Source organism: Mastomys coucha, unplaced genomic scaffold (genome assembly GCF_008632895.1).
Source record: "Mastomys coucha isolate ucsf_1 unplaced genomic scaffold, UCSF_Mcou_1 pScaffold20, whole genome shotgun sequence".
NCBI lineage: Eukaryota > Metazoa > Chordata > Mammalia > Rodentia > Muridae > Mastomys > Mastomys coucha.
The window spans coordinates 80,257,460-80,281,614 of NW_022196903.1; the positions used below are offsets into that span (position 1 = coordinate 80,257,460).

At 46.1% G+C, this 24,155-nt stretch overlaps 1 protein-coding gene across 1 annotated transcript in view; it reads right to left on the minus strand.

The window, feature by feature from the left end:
- Positions 1-24,155, minus strand: part of Anxa4 (annexin A4) — a 56,170-nt gene that overhangs the window by 6,789 nt on the left and 25,226 nt on the right. Inside the window, exons 3-10 of the mRNA XM_031382442.1 lie at positions 17,831-17,918; positions 13,823-13,917; positions 10,090-10,203; positions 9,031-9,121; positions 7,329-7,408; positions 6,365-6,421; positions 4,919-5,012; positions 1,340-1,435 (exon numbers count right to left, since the gene is read on the minus strand). Coding sequence (XP_031238302.1) covers positions 1,340-1,435; positions 4,919-5,012; positions 6,365-6,421; positions 7,329-7,408; positions 9,031-9,121; positions 10,090-10,203; positions 13,823-13,917; positions 17,831-17,918 — 715 coding nt within the window. The remainder of the gene's footprint in view (positions 1-1,339; positions 1,436-4,918; positions 5,013-6,364; positions 6,422-7,328; positions 7,409-9,030; positions 9,122-10,089; positions 10,204-13,822; positions 13,918-17,830; positions 17,919-24,155) is intronic.

Here is a 24,155-nt window from a genome sequence, read left to right on the forward strand (position 1 = left end):
AAAAAAAAAAAAAAAAAAATGGCAGTCTCTGTTTCTACAAACTCCCAAGAAATAATTCCTGATTGCTTTGCTAGACCTCTTGAAGCCAAGCAACACTTCCGGACAGGATCCCCGGCTCAGCAGCTCCTGAAGAAGTCATTAATGAAGGCTATCAAAGCAAGGGTGGCCTGTAGCTCCAAAATGATTGCTACGACTGCCGTAGACTGCCGTATAAGACCGTAATTAGGGGGACGGAGAGATGCCTCTGTGGTTAAGAGTCCTTGCTGCTCTTACAGAGGACTTGGAGGGGGTGGGGGGCTCAGTCCCCAGTGCTCACATGATTGCTCACAACCATCTATAACTCCAGTTCCAAAAGGATCTGATATCCTCTTCTGATATCTTAGGACCCAAGGCATGCACATGGTACACAGACATACATGCAGGCAAAACACCCATACTCATAAAAACTTTATAAAATCTAAATGAGACAGTTTTTAAACCCACCACGCATTGACTTGCCAGATACGGCTAGCGTGGTGTGGCATTATCTTTCTCCTGCAATGGGATAGAAAGTGCCAAAGATAAAAGACAAGAGCCCCTGGCACAACAGCAGTCAGGCTCTCACACAGCCCAGGCTGGCCTTGAACTCTCTATGCAGCTGAGGATGATCTAGAACTACTGATCCTCCTGGCTGCCTCCACCTCCCAAGTGCTGGAATCACATATGTGTGCCACGGCTAGCTTTGCAAATACTTCTTGTTTAAAGTTGTACAACAGCCATATGGGGTAGCTCAGGGCTATGATCCTAGCATTCACAAAGCCAAGATCAGAAGATTGCCACAAGATCAAGGCCAGCTTTGGCTACTGAGTGAGACTATCTAGAAAAAGAAAATTCTGGGGCCAGAGAGATGGCTCAGTGGTTAAGAGCACTGGCTGCTCTTGCAGAGGGCAGGAGTTTGGTTCCCAGCATCCATGTGGGCAGTGCACAACCATCTGTAACTCCTGTTTCAGAGAATCTAGCGCCCTCTTCAGGTATTGCATACATATGGTGCACAGACATCCATGCAGGCAAAATCTTCTGGAACACTGACTGGGGGAGGTGGCACATTGTTGTAGCTCAGGTACTCGGGGACTGTGGTGAGTGGGTCACATTAATCCAGAAGTTCCAGATCTGCCTGGCTGACTTACCATTTTTTAAAAATTCTAGAATGTACCCTCAGTGATTGAAACAACTTTAATTTCAGGAAGACACAGTTCTATATCTCTGTGACCACATCTGGATATGGCATCTAGAGGCTTAGCTCTGTGACCACATCTGGATATGGCATCTAGAGGCTTACCTCTGTTGCTCACCAGCTTACCTATAGCCAGCAGGGCATCTTCAAAGCTTCCAGATGTCTCAGACTTAATGCTCTGTTCAATGTCCTTCTGTGAGATCCTCTTGTATTCATCAAACACTACGATCAATGACAAAGTAGTGTGACTTAGAGAACTGGGCTGGTGTGGTGATTCATCTGCTAATGGCACTCACAGCTAAGCCTGGTGACCTGAGCTGAACCCTGGGACCCACATGATGGGAGAGGAGAAATGACTTGTGCAAGTGTCCTCTGCTCTGTACATGTGATCAGTGGCATTTGCATACTCATGCACACACACACAAACACACACACACTCTTTCTCTTCTTCTCTTTAGATAAATAAAAATAATAAAAATTTAAATTCAGAAAACAAATTTATGGAGAGAATGAATACAAGCCTACACTATTTTTTTTTTTTTTTTTGGTACATTTCAAGAGGAAACCAGTTAGTCCTGTGGGTGAGTACCCTGGCAGGATGCAGCCTGCTGTACTGGGCCCATCCAGGAGGAAGAGTGCTAAACACATCAGGCACCCTCTTCTCCTGGCTAGGACCTTGGTCCTTCATGTGAAGTGGAGAGACTCTTGGGGGACCCTTGCTTTCTTCTTGTTTAAGCAGATGGGGTCTGGTGGCTCACAGCCACAATCCCAGTTCATGGCAGGTGGAGGCGGGATCAGCAGTTCTTCAGTTACACACTAAGCCTGAGGTCAGCCTTGGAGTCACCTATGCACTCCTTGTCCATTTGGCTTGTCAAGACAAGAATAATTCTGCCTCCTCAAAACTGAGTCACATATGGTAACAGCTGGTTATATCTTTTAATAAATTTTTCATATTATTATTATTATTATTATTTTGCTTTTTGTCGAGGACTTTTGAATGTGATGAATACGTTTTCCTCTCTTATTCTAGAGACTTCTCAGGATAGATATGTCTTGCTTATCTCCTTAGAGACCTTTGTTGGCATACTGTCCTATCCCCATCCGTGTGATTCTCACAGTCAAGGAACACCAATGCCCAACAACTTTCATCGCAACCTCAGCCCAGCAGGGTCCTTAGAGTAGCCTGCCTAACAAGGGGATGGCTTTCTTGCTTTTTGTGTGGTCAGGCACAGTAGTGTACATCTGTGGTGCCACCACTCGGGAGGCAGAGGCTGGAGAATCCCTGTGAATTTGAGGTTAGTCTGGACTACATAGAAAGTTCCAGGCTAGCTAGGGCTACACTGTGAAACTCTATCTCACATCAAATTGTGTGGGGTGTGGTGTATGTACTAATGTATGAGAATGCGTGTGCATGCATGTGGGAGTAGGAGTTGGTATCAGGTATCTTCTTATTTTTAATTTATTTTAATTAACTAATTTAATTTAAAGGTGCTTATGCCACTTATGTGGGTCCTCATGCACACGAAGAGCACAGAAGGACACTGGCTTCCTCTAGCTCTCATTATCTTACTGCTTTGAGGCAGGGTCACTCGCTGAATGGGAAGCTCACAATTTCAGCTAGGCTGGCTGACCAACAAATGCCCAGGCTCCATCAGTCTCTGGCTTCCAATGCTAGGCTTACAGGCACATGCAACAATACTTGGCTTTTTAATGTGGGAGCATGAGATTTGAACTCAGGCCCTCATGCTTGCCCAGTAGCCAGCAAACCCCAGGAGCCATCCTGTTCCCACCTTTCCTGCTTAGGAGTCTCTTGATTTCTATCCTCGTGAAGGGGTTCAGATCTCTCTCCAATCTTGGGAGCCACCAATATTTTCTCTTTCCTTTTTGTCAGTAATATTTGCCCAGAATCAAAGAAGCTAATTCAACCCCCACTGTACACAGGAACAAAAGCTTCAAGACAGTAAACTATCCACAAACCCTTAGTTTGGGACACTACTGTTGATAACAAGATTATTCACTTTCACTACCTAAACAGTGCTTAGAATATTGTCTCTTGTGCCAGATGTTGGTGATGCCTGCCTTTAATCCCAGCACTCTGGAGGCAGAAGCAGGGGGATTTCTGTGAGTTCAAGGCTAGCCTGTTCAACAGAGCCAGTTCCAGGACAGCCAGGGATACACAGACAAAACATGTTTCAAAAAACCAAAAGAAAATTGTCTCTTGGTAATTTATGAACAGGTAATTTTTAACTGCCATGTTTGGAAGTAAAGTCTTAGTAAATGCTTCCTAGGACCTGAAGTTCTAGAAAAATGCCACAAGGGGGAGCTCACATCGTAACCAGGCAAGGGGCGCCAATAAAATAAAAGAAAGTGCAAAGCCCCAAGTCTCATGGTTGCCTATGATTTATGAACAGGAATAATTGCTTATTATTATTTTCTTTTTGCCGCTGAGGAACATCTAGAATAATTACAACTTGTAAATGTGTCAAACTTTGCAGTTACTTTGTGTTTTCAATTTAGCAAACCCATTCTCTTTCAATTTCCCACAAGCTTTGTAACTCTGTCTATGACAGAGGTATGGTGGTTTATAAAATGATGGCATCCATGAAGGTCTAAAAAGCTCATCTCCAAGACAAACTGCCCCACTGAGTCCTTACTGCTGTTTATAAGAAGTCTCAGCTTGACAACAATTATTCTATAATAGTTTAGTGTTCTTTTTCCCCAAAAGGAGTTAAAAGCACATCGCAAAGTTTAGAAATTACCAGAAGCAAATTAAGAACATCACACAAAGGAAATAAAAAGTGAAATTATCCACGACTCATCTTACTCGACGGAACCCCCAAAGAGGTTTATCAGTTGGTGTTAAATAGAAATAACTATCAACCAACATTTGTTTAGCTGGTTCCTCAGGTAGTGGAGGTTAATTTCTTATGTAAGTAGTGGGGAAGGCTGCCTTGGGGCTGTGCTAGAACAAGAACTGGCTATGAAGGTTGGTTTCCTGGAATAAGAAATGATAAACTATTAGGAACACACTGCATACCTGTCAGTTACCCAAATTCATCTCTCAAATTTGGGCTTCATTCATATAATTTGATTCCTACATTTGCAGGGTAATATCCAACAGTTCAGTGTCTTTTCTGTATCATGGTGGGGGAAAGATCATCAATTGATACACATCAAGATACATTAGCTGGGCAGTGGTGGCACACGCCTTTAATCCCAGCACTTGGGAGGCAGAGGCAAGCAGATTTCTGAGTTCGAGGTCAGCCTGGTCTACAGAGTGAGTTCCAGGACAGCCAGGGCTACACAGAGAAACCCTGCTTCGAAAACCAAAAGAAAAAAAATACATGTTTGGAATGATCAGACAATAAATGAAAGGTACTCTTTTTTTAAAGGCTATCAGGGGGTGGAGAGATGGCTCAGTGGTTAAGAGCACTTGCTGTTCCTATAGGGGACCTGGGTTTAGGTTCCTTCCCAGCACCCACTTAGTAGCTTATAATTGTCTGTAACTCCAGTTCCAGAGGATCTTATACCCTCTTCTGATCTCCAAGGACACCACTCCAAAGATACACTCGTGGTTCACAACCATACATTTGATCAAAACATTCATACATATAAATTAACCTTTAAAACATCTAAGATTCTACGTTCTAGTGTAAGTTCCACCATGCTAGCAGAACAGATCGAGGCAGTGAGGTAGGTACCCACCATGGAGCAGATGGTTCCGGTTCCGGGAACAGAGAATGCTTAGGAATTTCACCTCGTCTGTCCCCCATCTCTTCTCTCCAGCCTCAAACAGTTCCTGATGACAAACAAAGCATGAGTTTAAACACCAAAAAAGATGTGACAGCACCTGGCAAAGAGTTCTAAAACTTCTAAGAGTCAAGCTTGCTTGGTTTTGTTAGTTGGAAAGGCAAATGTGTATGTATGGACACACACACACACACACACACAGAGAGAGAGAGAGAGAGAGAGAGAGAGAGAGAGAGAGTGTGTGTCTTCCATTTACTTTAACCTCACCATGGCATGAAAGCAACACACATTCAGCAGAAATCAGCAGCAAGGGCTGGAGAGACGGCTCAGCGGTTAAGAGCATTGACTGCTCTTCCTGTAAGTCCTGAGTTCAAATCCCAGCAACCACATGGTGGCTCACAACCATCTGTAATGAGATCTGATGCCCTCTTCTAGGGTGTCTGAAGACAGCTACAGTGTACTTACATATAATAAATAAACAAATCTTAAAAAAAAAAAAAAAACAGCCAGGCAGTGGTGGCACACGCCTTTAATCCCAGCACTTGGGAGGCAGAGGCAGGTGGATTTCTGAGTTCGAGGCCAGCCTGGTCTACAGGGTGAGTTCCAGGACAGCCGGAGTTATACAGAGAAACCCTGTCTCAAAAAAACCAAAAAAAAAAAAAAAAAAAAAAAGAAAAACTTTTGCTCTACAACTTGATTTTTGGTTATGGAGTTTTGTTGCAGCAATAGAAACCCAGAAACATAACTATGACACTCCATTATTTGACCTGAAACCCAAACAAGGGCCTTTCTTCTGAGCCTCAATTTTCTTACCTGTAAAATGGGGATTAAAGACTAAGATTGATGTAAGGATTTGGTGGTATGCCTAAAAAAAAACCAGGTTTGGGGTGCTTGGCTCTTACTAAAGGTACACTGTTTATGTAACCTGGCCACAGGGACAAGTGTCAGGACAGCCATCATTGTGCTGAGTGCTAGGACAGCAGCTGTCTTTTGAAAGTCACATGGTGTTTACATGTTCTCTTTAGGGAAGTATGAAGAGCAGAGGCAGCTCATTTCTTCTGTATCATTCAGCGCTGAGCATTTACATAGCATGGGCCATGTCCTGGGTTCCAGTCCCTGCACCCCCACCCCTAACATACACACACAGTCTTGGTGCTTCCCTAGAATCCTCATTGTGTCCTCAGTATGAAGAGGAGACCTGGAATCCAGGAGTGTAGAAACAGTGCCCTGAGCTACCTAGGGTCCCAGGCACCCCTGAAAGACATGTTAATCAAAGACTTTCTATGAGAGTCTTTTTCATAACACACCTCAGCCAGACTAATACACCCTGAAGTAGAAGAGGCTGCCAATGAGGCCTGTCTTAGAGAAGAAACTGCAAGAAGGAAGTTGCGGTCCACTCACCTGAGCATCCTGCTTCACAAGCGCATCATCAAGGTAATTTCCTTCATCCCTGCCAGCCTTTGAGGGAAACAGAAGAGAGGGAAACAAGTAACCATGGCAGCAAATTCCCATGGAGATGTCAGGCACTCTTTTAAGACAGAAGGCCCGGAAACCCAAGGCACTGAGATAGGACCCAGTAAAAGCTGGGTCTTCAGGTTAGGGAGTTAGGACTGTTATCTTCTGTCACAGGACTTGGAGATGGTCCCAGCAGAGCATGGATCCCACTGTTACTCCCACAATTGCACTGACCCCACCCCCACCCTGCTCTCCCACCACTGCACTGACCCAGCTGATTCAGCCTTCTTAACTGACCAGTCTTCACAGTCAAGAGAATGCTAGACCTGAGGTGAAACTTGGAAAGCTGATGCAATGCCAACCCCAAATACATCAGCTCCAGCACGGAGGGCCACGGGAACCCCTGGAGGAACACTAAGGAGTGATAGATAGGCACTGCCCTCCAGTTTGGTAGGCTGTTCTTTTAAAAAATGATGAAAAAAGTGTGTGTGTGTGTGTGTGTGTGTGCGCACGCCACGTGTGCAAAAGTGCCTCCAGAGGCTGGAAGACAGCAACAGATCTCCAGGATCTGGAGTGACAGGTGGTTGTGAGCCATCCAATTCAGATGCTCAGGGTTTAATTCAGATCCTCTGCAAGCCCTGCCACATCTAAAACACAGGAAGTATCTCTCAATGTCCTTGTAATCCAATAGCTGACTTGAACTTGGGCCATGTGAACAGTGAATTAAAGTAGAAGAAATGGTTGGGCATGCATGGCTAGCCAGGGTCTGTGAAGGAGAAATACAGTGTAGGAACAGAGCGGCCCAAGAATGATGCCTGGGTTATATCTGTGTTTAGGAGACTGAACGGATGAAGGGCAGAGGGTGAGCAGCTCAATCAACCCAGAAGGCGGGACCGAGGAAGCCACGCACCGCTGCCAGGGACACCAGTACTCGCTGGAACATGAAGGATGTGTCAGAGCAGATGTCCTCTTCAAGGCTCCTTCCATATTCTACCGAGAAATTGGAAATGGGTGCATCAGAACCGAGACCTGCTCAATGCTGTCATCCTCTGGCCTGCTCTGTCCACCCCCAGCCAGCCTGCTCACTGGAGCAGTGCAGACCAAGGTCCTGCCAAGTGAGGTTTTCAAAATCTGAACTCTGCCAGACCCCAGCCCTCCCTGAGGATCTATAGGTAGTTAACGGTTGTTGGAGGACGTGGCGTAGCCACTGGTAAGGTACCCATGTTCCTGTAGGTGACCTTTCACCTACGCTTCCATAAGCAGTTCTATCAAAGCCCATTAGCTCATAGGAACAACAGAACAAGCAACAAGACAACGTTAAAAAAAAAAAATGACGCAGGTGCTAATTTGCCATAGTGGGAAGGATCGGCACCTGTCTCTTACGATGAAGGTAGGCCAGAGTCCTCCTTGGTCTCCTTCTGTCTGTGACTCTGCTATGCAAATGCTATGTGTCTGAATGGGAGCTGGCAAGGTGACCAGTGTCACTGGACAGAAGTCCCCAGAAAAGTTCTAACAGATCTCCCTGAAGAGTCACACCCTCTATACTCCGCCCCCTACCCCAGAAGCCACTGTGGAACAGATGTCAGGGTTGGGGGCCAACTCTAAATCCTGGGTGGGGCTGAGGTCAGGGTTTGGGGGGCCAACTCCAAGTCCTGGGTGGGGCTGTGAGGGAGACATGGAGGGTTCTTTGTGCTCACATAAGCACAAGGAGATCTTTGTGTTAAACACACAGACCTGCTCCTTCAAAGCAAGGGATGTATAACCTGTTATCTTCCCAGAAGGCTGGGAGCAGATGTGGTTAATAACCCGGTGGTGACCTTTGTGCTCTCTGTGTGGCTGAGACCACACGGATCCTCCCCAGACCCTTATCATGAACTTGTCAATCTACAGAATTTATCTTTATGGGAGGTGTCTCATGTAATCAATCTATAGAATATATCTTTATGGAAGATGTCACATGTACTTTACAGAGTTTCGAAGTAGTCATCTTAAGTTTTATTGTACACAGAAGGTTGAGTAATTATCACCAGGAAATTTTTCACCAAGTTGTGGTGTGCTTAAATATGCCCAAAATGAAGTACTTAGGGTCAGAGTCAATCGGTCTGCCTTCTTGCCTCCCTCAGATCGTTATTCTGCTAGCTGTGGAGGTCAAGAGACTTCCATGGGGCTAAGGTTAGGGTTGGAGGTTAAATCCAAAACCTTCCGGGTTAGAGTGCTAACTCCATATCCTGGGTCAGGCTGAGGTCAAGGTCAGGGCTCTAAGTCTAGACTCCCAAGGTTTAGGCTCAGGCTCTGAACACTGAACAAGAGACCCTACTGTGTGACAGTTTTCTCCTCAGAAGCAGTACATGCTGACTTTGAAAACACAGGGATCAGTAGTGATGGGATATAGCTCTGTGCTACAGCCTAGAGCACAGGTCTAGCTTGTGAGAGACCCTGGGCTCCATCCCTAGCACCCAGGTAGGCCACAAATATGGCAGAAAACTCACAGTAAATAAGTAAAATAAACGGGAGAAAATTCCATCATAATTTAAGAGCTGAGAAGTAATAGTCACTAGTCTTCCTTTCAAGTCCTGGGCGACCTGCGCCAGGGCCTGGAGGATGCTACTCACGCTGTTGGTATGTCTGGTTGATGCGACGGATCTCCTCAGGGTTACGAGAGGCCAGGATCTCAATCAGACAGCCCTCATCCGTGCCAGCTCCCTAAATGTGAGGGCAGAGGTGAGATGGTATGAGCCAGTAGATCGAGTTAATGTGCAATTTTTATGCACTGTTAACCAAATAAAATACAATTACATTTAAAACCAGAGTCCCACACTCGGAAGGAATGCAGACAGGAAGCTGCAGAGTGTAATAGCAGCTCACTGGGGGCCAGAAGCAGGGCTTGTTAACTTTTACCTGTCCCATTCAAGCCCAGTGTGTTTACCATATTGTTATTAATAATAATGCACATTTGTAGAGCCCAGTAGCCATCTGTTGTTTACCATAACAGGTTACGTGCTGTCTCTGCCTTCTGGGGTCCTACTCTTTCTTCAACCTCTGCTCTCTTTCTCTGAAGGTCAGAATGTTCTGGTAAAGATGTTATCTCCCTGCTTTACCTTCTACACAGTGTAGTATTTATTGATAAGCAAAGGAGGGTGGCTACACTAGCCTCTCAGAGTCACTTGCTGCCAAGCAGCTCAGCTACAGAGAACGCACCTGCCTGCCCGACACCTGGGTCCTACCAGCACCATGGATCATTTTCTTCCATCAGCCCCAGGAAGGAGCAAATAGATCAGCAAACTTCGGGAATTTCTTAATTACAACAGCCGTGTATATTTCAAGTTGTTCAGAAGGAAAAACCTGTTTCTCCTTGTCTCTCTTCTCCCATCTCAGAAGGGTTTGGCCATAGGCCAATCTTAACTTTAAGATTTTAGATGATGTGTGTTGGTCTGTGCCTGGGAGTGCAGTGCCCAAGGAGGCCAGAAGAGGGCGTCAAAGCCCCTAAAGCTGGAGATACTGGTGGTTGTGAGCTACCCAGCATGTGTTGGGAAGTAAACTACAGCCCTCTGACAGAGCTGCAAGCACTCTTAACCACTGGGCCACAGGGTCCGGCTCTGCCTGTCATGTTTCTGAAGGATAGCTCATTACCATGTGCACAGGGACACCAGAAGTTCAAGGGGACCACCAACCTTCATAGCCCTCCGCAGCTCCTGCACGTCATACAGCACCGTGGGTGTCATCATCCCCAGGATCACCTCCTCAAAGTTGCTGCTCAGCTCCGACTTCAAGTCCTCAATCAGGTCCTGCAAGGAGGAGAACATGTCTACTTTTAGCGGCTATTGTCACTCATGCCCACATATCCAAGTATGGGGCAAGAATGTCCTGAGCTGTCACCCTCTTGGAAGCACGAGGTGGCATTTTCCTAAGTCACACATCTGCATGTCTACAGTCACAACAGAAGCCTCTCAAGTACTTCCTGCTTTTCCAGCTAAGACCAGCTTTTACTTATTGACTTCAACCAAAACCACACAGCACAGCAGATAAGGAGAGTGTGGCCATTTCTCATAGTGCCAAACTTTAGTGAGATTTGTAAAATAATGCCAATTCTCTCCTTAAGTTTCTGTTTTGCACCCCAGTCAGTCCCCTTCTCAAAGTCACAGGTGAGACCAGAATCTTCTTTCTCTGCCCCTAGCTCTGCTGAAGGAGGCCCTGCTGCCTTCTAGTCCAGTGAGACTCATGCCCACCTCATCTATTTTGTGGGATGAGTGCTCAAGATCCAGTGGAAGCTAGAAAGTGGGAACAAGACCCCAGACCAGCGATACAGCCTGGGAGAGGTCGTCCTCAGTAGGTCCTGGAGGAAGGAGCCGATGACTCCAGCCAAAATCTGAGGCTTGTTCATGTGGACATAGTGATTGCCTGGGACTTCCACAAACTGGAACAGCTGGAGAAAGGGGGTGGGTGGTGAGATGCCACCCACTCAAGAGACACCCATGGCCAACTGCCTCCACGTGGGTCAGAGGCAACCTCTGACCGGCCCTTGTCTGTTCACAATAGCCTGGGAACTTGGAGGCTGTCACAGAAATGTAGGCATCTGAGCTGTGGAGCTACTGTGTGTGTGTGTGTGTGTGTGTGTGTGTTTATAAATTACATGGGCAGCTACAGTCAGGGCCACTGCCAGGTCTGTTGGAGATAAAGCCCACTCCCACCCCTACTTTGTGATAGCAACAGGCTATGTGTAGAGATCCAGGCCTAGGTGATTCTAAGTGGTGAAGACCATCAAGGGCCAGGACCCACACAGGCCTCCCCCACCCTGTATTGTAACACTTGTCAATGTTCTGGTCCCAGGAGCAATGGAGGCAAATGCAGGGCTGCTTCTAGGAGGTATACATCAGAATTCAGCCTGGCTGGGAATTAGGAGAAGATAATAAAATTCTGCCAACAACAACAACAACAAAAAAGTTTCTGTTTGGTTGTGTGTGTGTGTGTGTGTGTGTGCATGTGTGTGTATTGCTGTTTTCATTAAATTTTATTTTGAATACATAGCTATTTTTCTCTTTTTAAAATTGGCAATTACATTCACTTATTTGTGTGTGGAGGTGTGCTGCAGTGTATAAGTGGAGGTCAGAGGACAGCCTAAGAGAGAATGCTCTCTCTATCACGTGGGATGAAACTTGAGTTGTTCAGCTTGGCAACAAGCACTTTTATACAGTAAGCCATCTCACTGCCCCATATTTTGTGTATATTTGTGTATAAATATACACATATGTATATAAATGTTTATGGGTCTGTACCTGCGTATAGATACATGTACATGTGTTTGTGTGCATGCACACATAAGCATGAGTGTGTACAAAGCCCAGTTGTCAATGTCTGGTGTCTTCCTCAATTGCTCTCTACAACTGAGGTCTACAAGTTCTCCCACTGAACCTAGAGCTCAGGGATTAGGTAGGCGAGACTGGTTGGCCAACAAGCCCTAGATAGTTTCCTATCTCCTCCCCAGTGCTGGGATTATGTATATAGCTTTCTACATGCATGTCATTATGGTAAATCCAAAAATGTGGATTGAATGAATGAATGAGTGAATGAGTGGATGAATGAATTAGAAGTCTATTAATATTGGCCATCTTAAGCTACCACCATAGGTTAGTACCATTCTCAAGGTACTCTTAAGTGTGCATTATAACAGTTGTAATGTAATATAGATACAGCACTTCCATGTATAGCTCACACCTCCCTTGATTATCCACCGCTGCTACTGCTCTCTTTCAGTTTTCCTTAGGATGGGAACAGTTTATGGTGCTCTGGAGACAGTCTGTGACAGTCTGACTCATTCCCTACAGGAGTGCCCAAAGTTCATCTGTAGATGCTCTGGAGAGCATTGAGTCAGCTCTGCCCTGCCCATCCCTCCCTCCCCACCTTGACCAGCAGTTTGGAGCCCTCTGTGAGAAGCAGCTTCACTATTCCCTGCTGTGACATCTCCCAAGATGGATGCACTGGGCGCCGATGTACAGAGACAAAGTTCTCAATGAAGAAGCAGGAGGGTTGGGGGTGCTTCAATGGTGATGTGTGGAAAGGCTGAGCTGAATAATTCTGGTGCAAGAGGAGTGTGGGGTTCAGAGAACATCTAGAGCATGCTGGGTAAACAGATGAATTTATAAGCTGCCATGCACGTGTTGGAGATTGGTGCTAGTGCTGTTAATCTGCATGATCAGATGCTGAAAGTCCTTGTCCCCAATTGATTTTTGATCTATCGATAAAGATGCCAATGGTCAATAGCTGGGCATGGGGTGGGACACTGAGAGTTGCACAGGTAGGATTCAGAGAGGAATGACAGAATCACCTGGACTAGGGGAAGAAGAATGGGATGCAGTAGCAGCCGGAGATAAAGCCACCTAAGTATGTGAGACTTTGGGTAAGTGGCCACTGGCCACTTCCCCGATTGGGCCTGGTTTATGAGTGCCCAGCCTTTGAGGTAGCCAGGGCATTTTAAAATTAACTGGTGCACGAGCATGTGTGTGTGTGTATGTGTGTGTGTGTGTGTGTGTGTGTGTGTGTGTGTGTGTGTGCGTGTGTGTGTTCCATCTGAGGATCTGAGATAGCTCCTGGGCGGGTGCATATATGACTTGCCAGGAGCACAAAGTGGTATAGTGAAAGCATGCAATTACACAGAAAGCCCTGCTTGCTGCAGTGTGAAGGGTCTGGAATTTCTTTATTTTGATTTTTGCAAAAATATCCTTTAAATTTACTTTTCAAATATTTTTCTTTTTACATTAGTGTGTGTGTGGGGGTGGGGTGGGGGGGTGGGGGGGTGTGGGTGTGTCTGGGACCTCACATGCGGAGGTCAGTAGACAATTCTGTGAAGTTGGTTCTCTCCTTCCACCAGGTGGGTCTCCATTATTGAACTCAGCTCATCAAGCTTAGGAGCAAGTGCCTTTACTCACCGAGCTATTATTTTATATTACTACTTTTAATGGGTGGTCAGTTGTTGTAATACTAATGGGGCAGTGTGACATTTTACTATTTGTACACAACGTGTAGTTATCAAGTACAAGGACTGGCATACCTGTTGTCTCAGATGGTTGTCATTCATTTGTGTGAGGAATGTTAAAATCCTCTCTGCTCTCTATTTTGAAGTAATTGGTTAGCTGTCACCCACAGTCACCCTACCATGCTACAGAGCCTTAGGATTCATACTCTCATCTAGCTGCCCCCCTGTACCCATGCCTCTTCTCTCTTCCCCCTCTTCCCCCACCTTTCTTCCTATACTCTGATAACCCCTAACTTCACAGATAGTCTTAAGGCACTGGGTCACTTCAGAGTCTAGCTTCGGGAGGGGATGGTATGTGAGGTAGGGGTGGCACTCTGCTTCCAAGATGCCTGAGGAATCTCTGGTCTCCTGCAAGATCAGGTGACTGGGCCTACCCTGCCGATGGTGCTCTTGTAGGCACTCCTGATTTCCTGGCGTTGGGCAGTGTTTCTGTAGGCTAAGACTCCGATAATGGCATCTTCATCAGTACCTGAGGACGAGATGGAAACAGCAAGGTCAGGATTTGCCTGTATGAGGAAACGGTCTCCCCTGTGCCCACCAGAGTTACCTCATGAAGGCTGAATGTTTGATGTGAAGAGAGAATCTGGAAGCAAGAATGATGCTTGCCTATAAGCCAAGGGAGGTGGAGACAGGAGGTCGCCTTTCTTACAGCTGGTTATTATTGTTTGAGGAACTTTCTGTTTATGTGTTGGAAGAAGCAGCTGGGGTGCATGAAGGAAGGAAGGATAGAAACTGGTCTATTAAAATGCAGCAAAGAGAAAGTTTTAAATGTGTTCTCCACTGTCATTCCTAACAAGCTTAGAGATCCAGCAAAAGGTGAGGGACAGGGAGACAGACCTACAGAACTCTCCAATTCAACCTTCAGAGCTCTGCACTGGAAGGGAGAGCCCTTCCTGCTTTGAACCCTCACAGTAGCTTTGAGAGTTTGCTGTTGTTGTTGTTTTTTTTTTTAATTTATTTATTTATTATATGTAAGTACACTGTAGCTGTCTTCAGACACCCCAGAAGAGGGCACCAGATCTCATTACAGATGGTTGTGAGCCACCATGTGGTTGCTGGGATTTGAACTCATGAAGAGCAGTCGGCACTCTTAACTGCTGAGCCATCTCTCCAGCCCCGTTTGTTTTGTTTTTAAATGCCCCACCTTCCTCCAGATTCAGATTTCTTTCCAAGTCTTTCAAAGTGTAGCCCTATGGTCACATTCCACATTTTTTTGTTGTTGTTTTAAAATTTTTAAATTATTTATTTATTTAATGTATATGAGTACACGGTGGCTATCTTCAGACACACCAGAAGAGGGTGTCAGATCTCATTACAGACGATTGTGAGCCACCATATGGTTGCTAGGAATTGAACTCAGGGCATCTGGAAGAGCAGTCAGTGCTCTTAACCACTGAGCCATCTCTGCAGCACCCACAGCCTGCTTTTAACCCATGCATTACCACAGGAATTCAGGGTTTTGTTTTTCATAGATCTGTAAAAACCTGCTAACCAAAGTCTTATTTTGTAGCTTGGTTTGTCTTTCCTATAAGAAAAACTCACGCCGGGCAGTGGTGGCACAGGCCTTTAATCCCAGCACTTGGGAGGCAGAGACAGGAGGATTTCTGAGTTCGAGGCCAGCCTGGTCTACAGAGTGAGTTCCAAGACAGTCAGGGCTACTCAGAGAAACCCTGTCTCGAAAAACCAAAAAAAAAAAAAAAAAAGAAAGAAAAACTCACATCTCATCCCTTGCCTGCTCAAAATGGCTGTGGTCAGCTGGGTCCACAGAAGGCTGCTGTCTGGGCACTCTGCATTCTCCCGTTCTCTGAGGTATATACATACTCTTGGATGAAGGGAGTAGGCAGCCAGACTCATAGCGTAGCTCTTTTTTGTTTTGTTTGTTTTGTTTTGTTTTGTTTGTAGTCCATGATGATCCTGAGCTCTCAATCCTCCTGCCTCTGCCTCCCCAGTGTCGGGATTCCAGATGTGCACCATACCCAGCTCAGAATCTGCTCTTGAATTCTTCTGCTTTTCCCACCTGTATTGCTGACTGCTCTCCTGAGTCCTTCATTACCACCAGTCTATCTGTTTCATGTCACCCAGAGCCCTTCATTTGGCATCCTAATTCGGGTACCTGTGGTTTCCTGGCCCAGGCCTTGTGACCACCCCCTCTGCAGCTGTAATTCAATTGGTGGCTTTCTCAGTAGCTGCCCTAGGACCTCCCTTTAGGACTTGCCATCTCAAGAAGCGCCCCTCTGGCCTGTTCCTGCTTTGCAATTTTTCCCAAATTCACTGTGACTCCTCTGAGCTTTGGCTCAACTCCACTCCCAGAAACACATTCTCTCTTCATTATTTATTAAAACTCAGCCCACCTCCCAAGGGCATCTCAAACTCCACGCCTCTAAGGTTTGCCTGATGATCCCACACCAAAGAACAACAGGTTTGGGGGTTTTTGTTTTATTTTTTTTTTTCAAACGCAGATTCATGCATCTGAGCCTGATCTCATCTATGAACTCCTGATCACCCACCTTTCCTGGAGGTCAAATCCAGGCCTTTGTGCAGGTTAGGGCACTCTACCAACTGAGCCACAGCCCTAGCCCCACATAGAGTTCTTACCCACACCCATCTGATTTTTTTTTTTAAGATTTATTTGTTTATTGTTAGTACATTGTAGCTGTCTTCAGACACACCAGAAGATGGTGTCAGATCCCATTACAGATGGTTGTGAGCCATCATGTGGTTGCTGGGAATTGAACTCAGGACCTCTGGAAGAGCAGTCTGTACTCTTAACCTCTGAGCCATCTCTGCAGCCCCCCATCTGATGTTCTTAAATTCTATTTTATTTTAAAGTGTGTGTGTGGGGGGGGTATGTGTGTGAAGGTGTCTGGTGAGACAAGACGCAGAGCTGCCTAGAGCTGAGTTACAGGCGGTTGGGAGCTGCCCGATGAGGGAACAGAACTTGGATCCTCCGAAAGAAGAACAGTAATGCTCATAACTGCTGAGCCATCTCTCCAGCCTTCCTCGGCACTCTTATCTGTAATTACACCAATCAGTGCTCACAGACTGCTTTACAGTCCTTGTTTCTCCCAAGCTCGCCTCAGCAGCCCATACCAGGCCCTGTTGTGCCAAATGTCTCGATTCTTACTTTGAGAATTCTGAACACTTTTCTCTACACTCTGGACTATACTGTTCTTGCAATGTACAGAATTAAAATTGGGTCAGAAAGAAAGAAAAAAAAATGAAAACAGTGGGGCCAACATATTTGCTACTTATTTACAATGAAAAAAATGAGAAGGTGCCTAAGTTCAGAACATTTGTTCAGAGTTGGGTGGCAGGGTCACAGTGCTTAGACATAGTCAATGGTGGAGTCTGATTGCTAGAGGTTGACATCTGCGGTTTCCCAGAATCCTCACTCTCACAGGATCTGACAGCCTGGGGAAGTCATCTCACCTCCCTACATCCTTTCACCTCCCACACCTTGCTTCTCATAAACAGGTCCTTGTGAAGCCTCTGCCTTCAGGCTAATGCAGTGGAGATTAGCAAAGGTCTGCCACTGGCCACTGCTGTTAGCAGCTGACCGTATAAGGAAAATGGCTCTGAAATGGAACGACTGAGAAACAAGGTCTCATTACCAAGCGTCTTTACCGAATCTCAGAGATTCTCAAGGATAACTAGGAATTGAGGACACAATTCCTTGTTGTAGAAATATGTCCAGGGTGGCTGGCAGTGCACCTCGTACAACTGGACCCACCCTTGGGAGAACAACTTCAGGGCCATGCTCTGGGAGACATCCCCTGCCTGCTCACATACAGCTCCCATCTGTATGTCTACTGACTCAGCTGCAGTCATGGTAGCAGCCCCAGCAGAGGCGCCAATGGGAGGTGATGGGACACTGAAGAGGTAGGACTTAATGGGAGAAAGTTAGGTCTTTGGAGATGTACTCATGAATCATTTACTACTGCCCTGCTCTTTCCTTCTCTCCCCTCACTCTCTAGCTATAACATGAGTTAACTTTCTTGTTGATGTACTGTCTATCCACAGGCCCCGAAGCAATGAACCAGTCAATTGTGGACCTGATATCTCCAAACCTTTCTCCTTTTTAAGATGGTTATCCTGGGCATTTTGTTATAGCAACAGAAAGCTCACTATTAACACATTCTCCCATCCAAAGTGTCCTCAAGCAGACAATCTGTTACCATCATTTTGTTTGTTTGTTTTGTAGTACAGGGGAATGAACTCAGGGCCTCGTGCATGCTGGGCAAGCACTCTACCAACAAGCCACATCCTCAGCTATGTCCCATTATGTTTATCTAAAAGGTGACCTATTCATGAATCCCAGTGCCCACAGTTCCCTCCTCACGACTGTGACACACCACACTCAGGACACCCAGAAAGGTACTTACCAAGACCTTTCATGGCCTTCCTCAGGACCTGGGCATCTTCAGTTGCACTGAATCCTGAAGCAGCTTTCACGGTTCCCCCTTTGGTTTCCTGAACACACAGAAAATGACATGACTGTCAGATGAAGGCTCATTCAGAAGCTGAGGCTCTACCCCAGGTGCCAGGGCTACAGCAGCAACTGTGAAGGGAGAGGTTCTCACTCCAGAGGAGCCACCGCCTTCTCTGAGGAAGGCAGACAATGAACACACCATGAAACACACACATGTCTCATCTATAGCCTGGTGTGGGAGGTGCCACCAAGTAGTAGAGTCCCAGTGAGCAGCAGGAAGCACTGCCATTTAGGCCTAGAGATGGTTCACGTAAAGCATTTCACCATACAACAATGCCCGGGGGGTGGGGGGAGGTTGCTATAGACAAAGCAAAGGCTATTCCAAAGACACTGGCTTTGAAAGGGCCAGAAGCTCGTGAGAAGAATCTGGTCTAAGAGAAATCACACCACCTCCTGTAAAGCAGTCTCCCAAAAAGAAAAAAAAAAATTAAGTATGAATTCAGTCAAGTTCATGTCTGTAGAGCCCAAAACCAATTTGCTGTAAATATAATGTACAAGGAAATGCCAAGCCAATAATACAACTTCTTCAGTCGATAGCTGCAAGGGAGTTTGGAAGAGAGAGGTAGAAGGGAGTCAAAGTTCAAAAGGTTAAAAAGATGTCAAGCTGACAGCTGCTTCACACAGTGCTGCATGCCTGCCGTCCCAGCCCTTAGAAAGTGGAAGTAGGGAATCAAGAGTTCAAGGCTAGCCTCAGCCACATACCTGGTTCAAGGCCAGCCTAGGCTAGAGAGACCCTGTTTCAAAAACCCAAACCCCCAACCAAACAAACACAACAACAACAGCAAATCTTTCTTAGAAGCAAAACTTATTTGGAGGGTGATCTGAGTGAGGACACGACAGGACAGCTGGACAGTGATGTTTTATGACACAGGAAGTCAGCCCTGAGATTCTCTGATCTGATTGTGGTGCTGAGACTCCAGCTCACATTTTACCTTTATACTCTGACTCACAGGTAGAAGATAGGATATCTGGAATCGGCTTCAGAGTAGCACAGGTGGGAGGAAGTGGAGATAAAGAAGACTTTGACTAACATCCCAAAGGCTGGGATATTAGTCAGACACAAGCAGGCTGGGGGGGGCGGGTCACTGAGGAGGAACCCCTCTCTCTCAGCTTCTCATATACCTCTGTGTTCCTGTTAGCGCACTGAGTTTCAGAGGGGGAAATATCAAATCACTCCTCTTTAAGATCTAAAACACCAAAGGAAGGGGCAGCTGTGGATACACAAACCAGGGAGGGAGAAGTCCTAGCAAACAACTGCAATTCCTCCTGGGGAAGATAGCTACTTTTAAACACATGTGCGTGTGTGTGCATGTGCATGTGGAGGCCAGAAGCTGACATCAGGGGTTTCTTCAACTATTCCATGTTGTCTTTTACTTGAGATTTGATTTGTGTGTATTGTGTGGAGGTGCCCAGGAAGTCCTGAAGACTGCATCGGGTCCTCTGGAGGTGGAGATGGAAATGGTTGTGAGCCACCAGCTGTGGGTGTTAGGAACTGAACTCAGGACCCTTCAGGAGCAACAAGAGCTCTTAACCGCTGAGTCATCTCTCTAGTCCGTTTTGGTTTTTTAGACAGGCAGGGCCTCTCATTGAGCTCACTACTCTGGACAGATTGCCCAGCAAGGGATCCACCTATCTCTGCCTCTACTTGTATTACATGAGTGCACATTGGTGCAACTGCTTCTTTCATGGGTTCTGGGACTTGAATTCAGGTCCTCAACCTTGTGTGGCAAGCACTTTACCAGCTGAGCCATCTCCCCATCCTGAAATGGGTGGATATGTGCATGTGTGTATGAATGGAAGGGATGTGACAGTTCAAGAGGTGAAAAAAGACACGTCAGCCAATAGCTGCTGGGCACAGTGCTGCATGTCTGCCATCCCAGCACTTGGAAGGTGGAATAGGGAATCAAGAGTTCAAGCAAGGCTAGCCTCAGCCACACATCTGGTTCAAGGCCAGCCTAGGCTAGAGAGATCTTGTCTCAAAAACTCAAACCCCAAACCAAACAAACATGACAAAAAAAATTATTCATAGAGGCGAACCTTATTTGGATGGAGGATCCAAGCAAGGAAATACAACATTTAGGATGGGAAATATGAGTGTGTGTGTGTGTGTGTGTGTGTGTGTGTGTGTGTGTAAGGGAATATATATGTGTGTGAGTGTGTGTGTGTGTGTGTATATATATAAAAGAAAGGGAAAGGGTTTTTTTTTTCTTTTTCTTTTTTGAGACAGAATCTTTAGGCTGGCCTTGAAATGAGAATGACCTTGAACTTATAACCTTCCTGCCTCCACTCCTGAATTCTGAGATACCAGATATGAGGCAACACACCTGGCTTATGTGGCTCTGGGAGTTAGGAGGATTGGGTGTTGAAAATCATCCTTGGTTACACATAGTTTGAGGCTAGCCCAGAATATACTTAAGCTGCCATGGAGTTGGAGATCAGCTGATAGTATGGGCTGAGGCTACAGGTGGGAAATGATGTTGGGCAGGGTGAAATAAAAAAGATGGAAGCACACAGTCAGACGCTATACATTTTCAAGCAAAGACTGCAGAACCTGCTGATGGATTAATGTGGAAATGAAGACAGAAACAAAAATCAAGGGTGGCTCCAGATTTCAGAGCATGAGACTGGTGTCATTTATCCAGAGGAGGGATACTGAGGGTGGGTGGTGGCCAAAGCTGACATGATGGGTGTGCAGATCAAAAGTTCTACTCTCAGGGTTAGAGAGATGGCTCAGTGGTTAAGAGTACTGGATGTGCTTCCAGAAGACCTAAGTTCAATTCTTAGCACCTTCATGGTGGATCACACCTGTCTGTAACTCCCGTTTCAGGGTTTCTAACACCCTCCCACAGACATGCAATGTAGCCAAATGAACATAAAATAAAAAATAAATTTAAAAAGTTCTCCTTTCAAAATGCTTTCCGTTAGGCATCCATGCTAAGTACCCATGAGCAGTGGTCCACGGGATAAGTCTAGAGGTCAACCCAAAATACCACATTTATGGTACAACAGCACTGGATGAGCTTGTTGAAACACCCAAGGAGACAGGAAACACTAGGGCAGCAGAATTGGGAACTGGCCTGGCTCTCTCAGACTGGATGCATCGAGCACATACTGACAGGCCATCAAGCATGATTGAGAGGAGTCACCTTGGAGATGTAGGAAACCCCACAATGGAGGACAGAGCCAGCAGCTGCTACAACAGAATATAATAGTTGATATTGTCATATTGTCAGCTGACAAGATCTAGAATCATGTCACAGAGAAAGTTCCAGAGATGCCTATGAGAAGACCACCCTAAATGTGAGAGGCACCACCCACGGCTGCCTGGACTGAACAGGAAAGCTGAGCTCCTGCATCCAGCTCTCTCCCCTCTGCTTCCTGACACAGATGCAGTACAAACTCTCCCTGCCATGAATCTCCGCCATGGTATACCCTCAGACTTGAAGCTAGATAAGCCTTCATCCATGAAGTGGCTTTTCTCTGGTATTTTGTCACTTAATAAGTTATTAATATACAGCAGAAGCACAGCACAGGAGCCCGCAGACCTGACCAGAGGCTTGTCTCCAGCCCATGGCATCTGTATGCCCTGGAGAGATTTCCCATTTCTCACATGTATACTGGTTCTATCTGATATAAGGACATGAACAGGCTACCTAAGGGAAGACAGGAGCTTTATACTCTACAGTCACTCTCACAAACCTGACTTGAATCCTGTATGCCAGACCACTCTGCACTTTCCAGGCCCCCTGTGATCAAGATCCCACAACAGTCCTCAGCTGCCATGCGACATGGACCTCCTCTACTCAGATGACAGTCAATGTGAGCACTTAGTCAGTGGGTTTGCATACCCAACTGAGAACAGTAGAGAGCTGTGACATCAACTTAGGCACTGTCACCTGTGCATTTGTTGCTGTCCTAACTCTTGGGACCTCAGAGTGTGACTTTAGGTGGAACGGGGCCATTGCAAATGTGAGATGTCAGGAAGAGGTGCTAGTGTAGGGTCAGCCTGGACCCAATGGGGCTGGTGTCCTCATAGGGAGACAGAGATCCCAGGCCAAGTAGCAATGAAGGCGGACAGGGCCTCACATACAGCAAGCGCTCTACCACTGAGCTGCACCTCAGTTTCTGAGTCAGTGTTTCCTAAGGTTCTTTGGAATTCCAGCATTGAAAGTTTCTGGATGTGGGCAGTGGTGGCGCACACCTTTGATCCCAGAGCTTGGGAGGCAGAGGCAGGCAGATTTCCGAGTTCAAGGCCAGCCTGGTCTACAGAGTGAGTTCCAGGACAGCCAGGGCTACACAGAGAAACCTTGTCTTGAAAAACAAAAACCAAACCAAACCAAACCAAACAAAACAATACACACACACACACAAAAAAAAACACGGTGCTACTAATTATGGGCTGGTGAGATGGCTCAGTGGGTAAGAGCACTAACTGCTCTTCTGAAGGTCCTGAGTTCAAATCCCAGCAACCACATGGTGGCTCACAACCATCTGTAACAAGATCTGATGCCCTCTTCTGGAGTGTCTGAAGACAGCTACAATGTGCTTACATGTAACAAATAAATAAATATTTTTTTAAAAAAAAAAAAAGAAAAAGAAAGTTTCTGGATGGTTCTCAGACACAAAGTTCAAGTTAAACTGCATAGCTGATGCCACTGTTATAAGATGAAGATCAACGTCTGACGAGGAGGAATCAATAGAGGTGTTTGCAAGGGTGGTTCCGTTTACCTGGTAACATCCTACACAACTCTTTCTTGTTCTGGAGGAAAGGATGGGAGCTTTTTTTCCCTTGTGAGTCTTATGAGTGTCTGTATTGATTAAATTCTAGGGCACAATGCACAATTATCTCTTCAAGGATGGTGGGAGGGGCAGTGCCCATCCATGCCAGGAAGCCTTGTTGTGGCAACAAAGCAAACATCACCATGCTGGCTACTTTTATGTTAACGTGACACAAGCTAGAGTCATCAGAGAGGAGGAAGCCTCAACTGAGACAATGCCTTCATAAGATCAGGCTTCAAGGCATGTTCTTAATTAATTATTGCTGGAGGGGAGCCCAGCCCATTGTGGATGGCGCCATCCATGGGCTGGTGGTCCTGGGTTCTATAAAATAGCAAGCTTTGCAAGCCACGAGGAGCAAGGCAGTGAGCAGCACTCCTCCATGGCCACTGCATTAGCCTCCAGGTTCCTGCCCTGTGTGAGTTCCTGTCTTCACTGCTTTTGATTATGAACTCTATGGAACTGTGAATGAAATAACCTCTTGCCCCACCGCCCCGTGTTGCTTTGGTCATGGTGTTTATCACAGCAATAGTAACCCTGACGACGAAGACAATCACATAGAAAGGAACTAGTGAACACAAGAAGCAGGATTGCGCTACAACTGAGGAAACGTTATTGCTGTCACAGTAACAGGGAAGATAGAGAGATGTGAAGGATCAGCGTATAAGATGATGAATAGCGCCAGGCACTGAAAAGCAGGAAGGTGCAGCCACACAGGTGCCCTGATGAGCAATGCTCAGAGGCAGAGGTTAGAGTCCAAACTCTGGACTCAGCCCTCTCCCTACTCAGGACCTCTGAGTGAGAAGAGGAGACAAGACCAGTCTAAGGCAGCCCAGAGGAGCTTCTACCTTCATGCTGAACTTCACAGAACTCTCAAAGGGACCCAAGTCTGTGTCTGTGCCAAAGACCAGATCACTGAGTCCAAGGAAACCCGAACACAGCTGTAAATGAGGCAGATGGCATGCGGGGACTGCTAAGAAGCGCCCCTCTAGGGCTGGCTCAAGATGGCTCAGCAAGTTCTAGGGTTCTTGCCGTCTAAGCATGATGACCAGGGTTTGATCCCCGGGACCCATGTAAAGACAAGAGAGAACTAATTCCACAAAATTGTCATCTAACCTCTACACGAATGGCATGTGTCCCCTGCCCTCAAATAAAAAGAAAACATCCATTTTGGGGAGTCTCCGATGAGGGGCAGTCCTGAGGGATTCCTTTTGGGCAGTAGAACATTCTTTCCCCTGAATTTGCCTAAATGTATGTACCAAAATGGAAAGTTATGTTTTGCAGAGAGAAAACAATCGCTTGTTTCTATATTCTCATGATGTCAGAAATGTGAGAGAGTCTGTGAATTCTTTTTCAGGGTCAAGCTACCATTTTGAAATAAATTTAAATGGTGATTAGAAAAAAGAAAAGAAAAAAGAAAAAAGAAAAAGCTAGGCTAGGTG